The sequence below is a fragment of the Drosophila takahashii genome, chromosome 2R (genome assembly GCF_030179915.1).
Source record: "Drosophila takahashii strain IR98-3 E-12201 chromosome 2R, DtakHiC1v2, whole genome shotgun sequence".
Lineage (NCBI taxonomy): Eukaryota > Metazoa > Arthropoda > Insecta > Diptera > Drosophilidae > Drosophila > Drosophila takahashii.
In genome coordinates this window covers 43,085,889-43,096,550 of record NC_091679.1, presented here as the reverse complement: position 1 = coordinate 43,096,550, position 10,662 = coordinate 43,085,889, and the positions used below count along the sequence as shown (strand labels likewise).

General features: G+C 40.2%; 1 protein-coding gene across 1 annotated transcript; it reads right to left on the bottom strand.

Moving 5' to 3' along the window:
- Nucleotides 1–994: 994 nt before the first annotated feature.
- On the bottom strand, nt 995–3,249 carry Act57B (Actin 57B). Its single transcript, XM_017146589.3, has 2 exons — nt 3,103–3,249; nt 995–2,211 (listed from the first exon to the last, which is right to left on the bottom strand). Exons 1-2 carry the CDS (start codon nt 3,140–3,142, stop codon nt 1,121–1,123), a joined length of 1,131 nt encoding a protein of 376 aa, XP_017002078.1. The 5' UTR covers nt 3,143–3,249; the 3' UTR covers nt 995–1,120.
- Nucleotides 3,250–10,662: the final 7,413 nt, after the last annotated feature.

Sequence of the window (10,662 nt, the reverse complement as noted above, 5' to 3'; positions counted from 1 at the left end):
CCAGCGATTTAGGCCCATTAATTACCCATTTGCATGGGGCTATTCATCTGCAACTGCAACGGCGACGACCGCGAATACAAATTTCATTCATAATGCAGATCGAGTTCTAATTAAACGGCCCAACGCCATCTTGACTAATTGTCTTGGCAAACACCGACGAGAACATTTGTCTCTTTCATTGCCAGAATGTCTTACATTTTTCATCATTTTTCCTCAGAAATTAAATGCATTTTTGGTTTAGTGAGGGGAGCTAGCATATTGACATTGGCAATTTGTATTCGTTGCCGCCTTTGATCATCCGTCTTGCGTCATGGCTGCTATCGTATTTCCCCCCTGAAAAAAATAAACAAAAACATTTCCCCACTTTGGAATGCGTCTAAAAATAGCTAAAAAACGTTTCGAAATCTTCGCATACACAGGAAATATTTTAGGAATATTTTTGGCATTCTTAGAAAGCTTTTGGTTGGGTATGCGGGAAATTTGAAACGCCTCAGCTGGAAGAAAAGCTTTCCTGATATATATTATATCCTCATATGTTTGAAAACTTTTCACTAAAGCTCTATAGCACCCACCCCCCCCCCCTCTTGTTCCAAATGTTTTTCCCAAATATTCGTATTTTTAGAAAAAATTAAATCTAAAAAATCGTTTTTATTTATAAATAATTATAAATTGTTTTAATTAATATTACAATCATGAGATTATTTTACATTTCGTAGTCAATAGACCCCATCCGCTCTATTTAAGGGGACGTTGTTAGGTTCTGTACAAAATACATGAGGTTGTAAGTTCATTCGTAAAACAATCAAATGGCGATCAACATTTAAGGGAGCCGGCGAGCGATTAACAAGTGGATGGGGATCGCGGTCCATGGTATTTAGATTGATTGAATTCATTTTGATTGATGTTGTTGTTGTGGTGTTGTGTTCAGTCAGTACAAAAGAGTATTCTCGAACCAAGGATGACACGTTGGTAGATAATGACATTCAAAAACAAATGGGTGGATGGTTGTTTTTGTTTTTGTGTTGGTGGAGCACCCGCTGCCCCCCGCAAAGCCAGAAATACCCATAAAAGTATAGCCAGATGAGCAGGAGACAATGGATTGGTGATGCTAGGCAACTGCTTAGAAGCACTTGCGGTGGACAATGCCGGGGCCGGACTCGTCGTACTCCTCCTTGGAGATCCACATCTGCTGGAAGGTGGACAGGGAGGCCAGGATGGAGCCACCGATCCAGACGGAGTACTTGCGCTCTGGGGGAGCGATGATCTTGATCTTGATGGTCGAGGGGGCCAGGGAGGTGATCTCCTTCTGCATGCGATCGGCAATACCGGGGTACATGGTGGTGCCACCGGACATGACAATGTTGGCGTACAGGTCCTTACGGATGTCCACGTCGCACTTCATGATGGAGTTGTAGACGGTCTCGTGGATGCCGCAGGATTCCATTCCCAGGAAGGAAGGCTGGAACAGGGACTCGGGGCAGCGGAAACGCTCGTTGCCGATGGTGATGACCTGTCCGTCGGGAAGCTCGTACGACTTCTCCAGGGAGGTGGAGGCGGCGGCGGTGGCCATCTCCTGCTCGAAGTCCAGGGCAACATAGCACAGCTTCTCCTTGATGTCGCGAACGATCTCACGCTCAGCGGTGGTGGTGAAGGAGTAACCGCGCTCGGTCAGGATCTTCATCAGGTAGTCGGTCAAGTCGCGACCAGCCAGATCCAGACGGAGGATGGCGTGGGGCAGGGCATAACCCTCGTAGATGGGGACGGTGTGGGAGACACCATCACCGGAGTCCAGGACGATACCGGTGGTACGGCCGGAGGCGTACAGGGAGAGCACGGCCTGGATGGCGACGTACATGGCCGGGGAGTTGAAGGTCTCAAACATGATCTGGGTCATCTTCTCGCGGTTAGCCTTGGGGTTCAGGGGAGCCTCGGTCAGCAGGACGGGGTGCTCCTCGGGGGCAACGCGCAGCTCGTTGTAGAAGGTGTGGTGCCAGATCTTCTCCATATCATCCCAGTTGGTGATGATGCCGTGCTCGATGGGGTACTTCAGGGTGAGGATACCACGCTTGGACTGGGCCTCGTCACCGACGTACGAGTCCTTCTGGCCCATACCGACCATCACACCCTGGTGGCGTGGACGACCGACGATGGAGGGGAAGACGGCACGGGGTGCGTCATCACCGGCGAAACCGGCCTTGCACATGCCGGAGCCTGAAGGATAACACAAACGGGGTGGCGATCCATTAGTCGGGGCTCAAAGATTCTGGGTTCCCCGGCGGGAAAGGGGGACGGAAAATTGCTCTAACGGACAGCGTGAAAATTTCTGGGTACTACATTTTAAGTACTGGAGAAGTCTGGGGTGGAGGAAAAATTCTCTCACGAAAAGTGTGATCTTTTTGGGGGGTCTATGTAGGATACCTCTTGAATATTATGAATTTTAAATATTGGAAATACTTGTTGCAGAGATAAAATTTCTCTCAACAAATGCCTTATATTTTTGGGAACTCTTTGCCGAAATTTCTAATATTTTCTTTCTCTTTAATATTATGATCTGAAGACTACGTTTTTTATACTGGAGAAATCTAGTGCAGGGTGAAAAATTATCTTAAAAAAGATACTATTTCTAAAATGTTTTTTCTTTTTCAAAAATATATTTCGAAATAATATTATTTTTTAGCTATCTGTCAATTTATATTTAAAATAACAAATTTTCTATATAACTTTGTTGGAACATGATGAATTTATGAATTAATTTTTAGTCAAATGATTTAAATATTAAATTTTCTGTTATTTTTCTAAATGGATTTTTCGTTTTATGAATAAAAAAATGTTTAAAATTCTGTATAATTCGAGAATTGATTTAAAAAATTAAGATTTTATAATATTTTTTAGGAGTGAACTGCTTTTGTATAATTTCTTCAAGAAACTAGAATATTGCATCCCAAAGGATAAATGAGTCTTTCACAACTCGAAATTCGTTCACTTTGCGATCACTTTAGCACTAGTTGAATATCCTTTCGCTGTTTTGTCCTTTGTCAATTTCTATTTCTTCTTTGCTAGCAAAAGCCAAGGAGATAATCCGTTTTGATGGGGAATACGCACCATTGTCAACGACCAGAGCAGCAACTTCATCGTCACACATTTTGTTTTAGTTTGTTTTTTTTACGGCACCACGGGTGAATTAAATCAAGAGTTACGGTGTGTACGGCTTGGAACACAACTGACTGACTAAAGTATCGCCGCGTTGGTACTCGGATTTTATACCGCCGCCGAAATGCCATCTCGTCCAAGAAGCGCCGCTGCCATGCCCCCCGCCGCCTCCGCCCCCGCCTCGTCCCGCGTCCCAAAGAAATACAGAAAATACAGAACACAGCGAACGAATATGCTCATGGATGCGATAATGCTGCTGCCCACCGGCCGATCCGATCCTAAAAATAGATCCTTCAGTTCAGCATAGGGGGCTCTTTGGAAAACATAAGGCGCGCGAGCGAGATGGAAGCACCCGAGATGGTATGGTATAGTGTGGTATAGTATAGTTTCGGCATGATCGAGCGTGGAGGAGATCGTATCGGCTGGGATCGGGTACGATCGGTTGGGGAGCCAACTTGCTCACGATCGGCGGATCCCCAGTCAAAAAGTGCCGTATAAGGCAAGGAGGCGCCTCCAGCACACTCGCTCTCTCGCTCGCTCGCTCTCTCTGGGCGACTCTCTCTCGTTCTCCCACTATATCTCGGCCATATACCATACCATAGCGGTTCGGTTTGGTTTGGATCGCTCGCCTTTGTTGTTGGCTTCTATTTTCTCGTATTCCTCGTTGTTTTCATAACTTTCGTGTTTTTCTCATGTCGTAATAAATTCATTTTCTATTTTCGATATATATACGAACATATACAGATCTCTATAATTTCCCAGCCTTTGCACCTTCATGCCTTTCGATTCGTTTCTATTTTTGGTCATATTTCTCATTGCTATTGCTCTCTCTCTGGCCCACGCCCCTTGTAATGAGCATTAATTAAACTAATTGTTTATTTACGAAAAAAAAGGGGGGCACAAGGGGCTAAGCCATATAGAATCGGACCCTGCTTAACCGTTACATGCCGGCTTTGCAGGGTTCCCATTTAAATTAGGTTTGGTGCAGTCTATTTTTGGCCTGCATCTAAGTGGGGCATGTTTACGTTTTATGGCACAATCCGGTGAGGCCAATCGTTTCTATGGATCCTCCTCACTCTCAACGAATTTTACCCAATTCTTCTATATCCCAATACATACACACCGAAGTATATGTAGTGCGGTTCGGTTGCTATACTACATGGAAAAACAAATGTCTTGCGATGTCGCTAAATTGTAGACGAGGCCCAATGCATATTCATTCTCTTCCTCTGTACTATAAAATTGTATTTTCGCACACATAAATGTTTCTTTAGATCTTTAGATATATAATACCCATAAGATGGATCCCGAGATTATCAAGAGGGATGACTAATCCCTGAAACCCAAATTGCCAAAAGAACTTTATCAATAGAATTGGATTATTTTCGAATTATTTTTAGCCAATTCTAAAATTAGCCAAGATGACAACAAGCAAGGTATTTCTCCAGAGTTGCCAGAGAAAAAAGTAGCGCATGTTTTCAAATTATGATTGCCTGATTGAAATTAACAAAATAAGGAAACTAATTTAAAGATTAAAATTGAACATTTACATAGATAATTTTAGCCCAATATTTTAGATCTGAAAATATTACAAATATTATTTAAATTCTTAAATTTATAAATATTTTGGGTCGTTATCTCGTCCGGATAGATTTTAAGTAGGCTTTCAACTCTGAATTCTCATAAATTTTCAATATTTTAATTCTTTAAAAAGTGTACGAGAAAATGGGTTAAAGAAAATAGATTATCACAATGTATATTAACTAATATTAATATAATGGCAAAATTAGGAATTTTTACTGCGTTGAGCTCGTAATAAAATTTCTAATCAGTTTTTATTCAAAACAAAAAACCTAAAGTTTTATAGATTTTTGAAAAAAAAAACATAATAAACAATTCGATAATTTGCTGAAAAATTAATTTTTTAAATTTATTTGAAAGTTATGGGGATCGCTAGCTTAGTTTAACAAAACAGTCGTCCTTTTTTCAGGGGCACCTCATTTAATAGAATTACGCCGAAAAAGCGCAAACAAATTTTGTGATTTTCATAAACATTCTTAATTATGATTTGTATCAACAAAATTTAAATTTATTTTCTTTGCTTTTTATAAATATAAATATAAATTATGTATTTATTTAAATTTCTTTTTATTATACGATTTAGCTTGCGGCGTAAAAAAGTTCATTTTAGGTCTATAATTTTTGTGTCGAATCACATGACACAACTCAACTGTTAATTCAGAGTTAATTAAAAGTGTATCAATTTCGGACTAAGGACGAGTGTTACTGTGTGACCATTTATGCCACCAACCAACCACCACGACCTTTTGGCAAAGGACCCTCAAGGCAACCGGCAGTCAAATGGCAAAGCCAAACTTTGTCGCTGCCCGTTGGAATAACGAAAATAAAGCCAATTGCAAATAGATTATATAAATGGCTAAATCAAAATTTAATAAAGCCAAGCGAAATGTGCAGTCGGTGAAGCGAAAAGGAAAAATAGGAGGAGGGAGCTGGATGTCACCAGTAGTGGCAGGGTCAAGGAATTTTAATAATGATCACGTATCCTGGGCAGCGAATCCGCCTTGTTGTTTTAGTGCACGTGCGCCAATTGCCAACACTAAAGGGATTCATTTGTGTGAATTATCCAATGCCAAAAACCCAGCTTCCCCACGAGGACCAAACCCACCAACTCACAACCAAACCCCCACCCACACCCACGGGCCTAAATAAACACTGAGCTGAGGTCGAAGGCTGGGAATCAACGAAAACAAATTGCAATTGAGCCGGCAAAGGATGGGTGACAAAAAGTGGCCACCACGTCGCTGAGGATGCGGATGAGGATTGGAACTCAGTTTTCACGAGGGATACAGCTACAGTTGCGATGCGCATTTGACAGCTCAAGCGGAATGCACACAGACGATGGCGAGATGAGGATGAAAGGCGCGGTTGGTTCGGGGTTACGCCCAAAGCCAAGGCAACAAGCCGCTCTGCATGGTGATAGAGTTGTGGATACACTCAAAGAAATATCTTTCTAAATTTTACAACTTTTCTTGTTTTTATTATTAGAAAATTTATTTGCGTTATATTTGATTATAATATTCTTGATAACAAATTTAAAGATTTAGTTTTATTTTAAAAATATAAATATTAAAATCTTGCTTGTTTTTAATGCTGTCGCAGCGAAAATAATTTCTACGTTTTTAAACGCCAAACTTAAGAAGAGAACCACCTTTAAAGTGAGAATTTCATTATTTTTACGAATTTTTTTGCTCTGGCGACACTATAATTCCCAACCAGTTATAGCTCTGCTGATGATTAATGTTACCTACTTCATAAAACCCCTTCGCTTCTGTTTATATGTTGACTTAATATCGACGACTGAGACTTCTTAAAGGTTTTTTTTCCAAGTATAGAGGATATATACTGGGTTCACAGGGCTGCTAGCCCGAGGACCACCCCCATTTGGTTCGCTTAAAATGCCTTGGATTCCCATGAATTTCGACGGAATTTTTATTAAGTTGCCAATTTGGCAATTGACAGAGTTGATCAAAGTGCCTAGGCAATTGCGGGGGTGGCTGAATATTTCCCGTGATTTTTGTGTGAATTAATTTCAAATTAGTTTGCCACATGCATTTTGCTATTTATTGGATTTTGGCAGACACACAAGGGGCGCCTGAATGAGAAGGGTTAGCCACAATCCCTTAATAGGCCTAATCATCACAATCGATGGCCGGTGATTTGTTTAGCGCATTAACAGCTCCAGTATTGACCACTGTCCAGCTGCCACAAACTCATCATCTGCCACTTGGTAGTCCCTCCAAAAAAAACCCCCTCCCTTAGGAGGCTTAAAATCAGGTCAGGCGAAGGCATATAAACACACCATTTCGATTCAGATTGTGATTTCTGGAATGCATTAATTTGTGTTAATGGGGAAGAGGAAAAGATTTCCCGTTTGTTAGGGTTTGGAGTGCAGGCGAGGTTTATTTTTAGGGGCCCACAATGGATACACACAAGCGATTGCCTGGAGATGGAATTTTCCACGGGCAGTGGGCATAGGCGAATCCTATCGTATTTCAGCCGAAACATTTCCTTAGACCAAGCCAATCCCCAGCCATAACTTAATATTTAGTCATTCACGTGCTGCTTGCAATCGGTCAAAAGCGAAGGCAGACAAGTGGCAAATTGTATATGCAGACCCAAATATTCTATGCCAAATCCGCACATATATCTGTGTCCACTGGCCAGACCGAAATACTTTCGGATATGCGCTCCATCGAGTATTGTTTCCCAAATCTGTGGGTCTGTTATATATCTGCCTAGTCTGTGTCTGCCGCACTGTACGCCTCCAGGGCGAACGCCAATATTCAAGAACAGAGCGTAGAGGCTAAGATAAAGGGGACTAGACGGCAAATTGTATAGATGCTCTCCTTTAGAATGTCTATATGGGAGTTGGGTGGACCCAATGAGTTTTTTAAGAGCACTTAACTTGCAGAATTTGCATCCCAAAGACAAAGTAACCTAAACCTGTTTTAAAACCGCCTACATTTTGGATAAAATACAACATTTTCTTGGGAAATATTTCAAAATAAAAAGGGACAACAATCATTATTATTTTGTTTTAAAAATCAATATATTCTCATTATTGTTGTATTTTTTAATCGGTATTTTTTTTAAATTAAAATATCCTCAAAAATAGTCAATTGTTTCTCAAAAATTAATAATTTATATTTATAACTAGTAATTATTTTTTAAGTTTAAGTACCAAATTGCTCCATATTTGTACTCCTCCTAGTTTTTAAGTTTTACTGATATTTCTATATTAAATAGATATTTCCATTTTTCTATTAACTTTTTTTTCACAGAAACTCTCATATTTTTGTCTTGATTTTAACCAAACTTTTAGAAAATCCATTTTTGAGGGATTAGGTCAAATTGCCAGAAATTAGACATAAACATAAAAATAATTATGGGCACTTTTATAAGATATTATTTATTTAATTAACATTTTATAAAGAAAATGTATTGAAAAAAAACTTAAAACTATTTATCAACCCTTTAAATTATGGGATACAAATTCATGCCATTTCCCATGGTACTTGAGTTTCCCTGGCAGCATTTTGGATGCCTTTGGGGTCACCCAAATCAATTGCATATACAGCCGGCTATTACCTATGAGAGGGAGGAGAGCAACAACAACCAAAAGTGACGCGGACATTTATGGTGTGCTCTAAAACTGATTTCTGTTCGGTTTGCAGCACACCAACACACCCAAATCGGCACACCCGCACACCCTCACACACACTCGCAGCAACAACAACAATCATAATCGGGAGGAATATGTTGTTCAATAATTTCAGTGCTGGCCGCTTTCGTTTCATTTCGTTTGTATGGATTTATTTTTAACGCTGTTATTTTATATATACACGAAATAGTAGCAGCCAGCAAGCGCATAGGAAAAACAAAAAATATATATCGGAAAAAATGTAGAAAATTAGAGGATGAAAAAGAAAAAGAGCAAAAGGAAAATAGCGCCAACGCTTTCATCATCGACCAAAATCGACCAAACGGGCGCGATCAGCTGTATGTCGTCAATATGCGATATATCTCGGGGGAGGGATGGGGATAGGGATCGAAGATATTCCTTGGTCGGTGTGAGTGAGATGTGTTTTTAATTAAAGTATAATTGAGATGTGCGGATACAGAGAAATTGGAAGAAATATCTATGCTGGCCCATGGCCATTCAGCTTCCGCTCGGACCACTCATGGCCATGGGAAAGCATCTTCATTAGCAGCACAATCATCGTCATGATCGCATGGTATCCACTCGGACTTGGACTCGGTGGTTTTTGACAAATCCTATTTATAGAGCTCCCTCTCTGTGTTTTTCGGAACACTTGTCGCCTGTGTCTGCTCCAAAAACAGAACCGAACCCTCGCAAAAGCATTTAGGAATTTTAATTCGACTTCTTCAGTCGTCACAAGCAGACGACTTTCTGCTTCTGTCTGTGTGTTTGCATGATGCACTCACTTTATTCAAGTTCAATTCGGTGGACTTTGTCTTGCACTTGGCGTGCATCACAGTTTTATTTCATTTGTAATGTATTTTTGGTTCGTCACCACCCCACGAGTACCACAAGTCCCATTCTTGAAAGGGGCGGCACACATGGGATGCCTCGGCGGGCATTTATGCCTTATATGGCGAGTACTTGGCACCTAGTCGCCCCACAAACGGGGTATTTTTGGTATTCCTCCGACCATGTAAAATCTAGATGATTCATTCGCCTCCCGATCTTTCGCTCTTCTCCCCATCGAGGGAAAATTCTTGGCCATCTCTCAATGTGGCTATCACTCAATCAGTGAGTGATCTATAAGTGTATATTAGTTTTTCCCGAAGTGGAGGTGGAAGTGCAAGTGCAATGCCCCGGATGCAGTTTGCTACTTAGTCGATTTGCATCATTTTATCGATTTGCAGCTATTAATTTTTTAAGGACCTTATAATTTTAAATTTAACGGTAAAGGACCTTGATAATTTGTGTGGCGACCCCTATACGGCTAATTTTGCAAGATTATGTTTGTTTCATCCAAGCACTGGCGCCACTTACTTGTCAAATGTAAGATTTAGTTTAGTATTTAGATCTTAAATAGTAATTACTTTAAGCTACCCATAATACGGAAATAAATTTTTATATTACGATTAAAAATAACATCCTTATTATTATTTAAGTATTGTAATTTAAATCGTTCTTTTTAAATTATCTTAGACACAAACCAACAATGTAGTTTCTTGTATACTCCTGCCAGGTGGTGTGCAACATTAGCAAAGACGCGAATCAAGAATTTAGACCAGGTGCACTAAATATATCGCCTGTATATATATTCCGCAGGACCCATTTTAAAATCGTTAGTGGGCGATTGTGGGCGTTAGAGGGGGCGTGGCGCTCGGCTAAAATAAACTTGCGCTGCGTAGGAAGCCAAAGAATATGTGTGGAAAATCTCAACCTTCTAGCTTTTGTAGTTTCTGAGATCTCAGCGTTCATACAGACGGACAGACGGACAGACGGACAGACGGACAGACGGACAGACAGACAGACGGACAGACGGACATGGCTAGATCGACTCGGCTAGTGCCCCTGATCAAGAATATATATACTTTATGGGGTCGGAAACGCTTCCTTCTAGCTGTTACATACTTTTGCACGAATCTAATATACCCTTTTACTCTACGAGTAACGGGTATAATAACTGCACATTTTTTAATAGGTTTTTTTTTAATATTATTGTTTTTGCTTAAGCAAATATTAGAAAACTTAAGGTGAAATGTAAAAAATTTTGTAATTATTACAAGCATTTGGAAAGGAGCAAATAATAGTTGTTTGAATAATAGTTTTCTTTACCCTAATTTGTATTATTTCGACTTGTGTTTCTTGCGGTTTCACTAATTTAACTAGTTACATTTGTAGGTCCTCAATTTTGTAAAATCATTTCTATTTAATGGCATGACATGCTCGGTCCT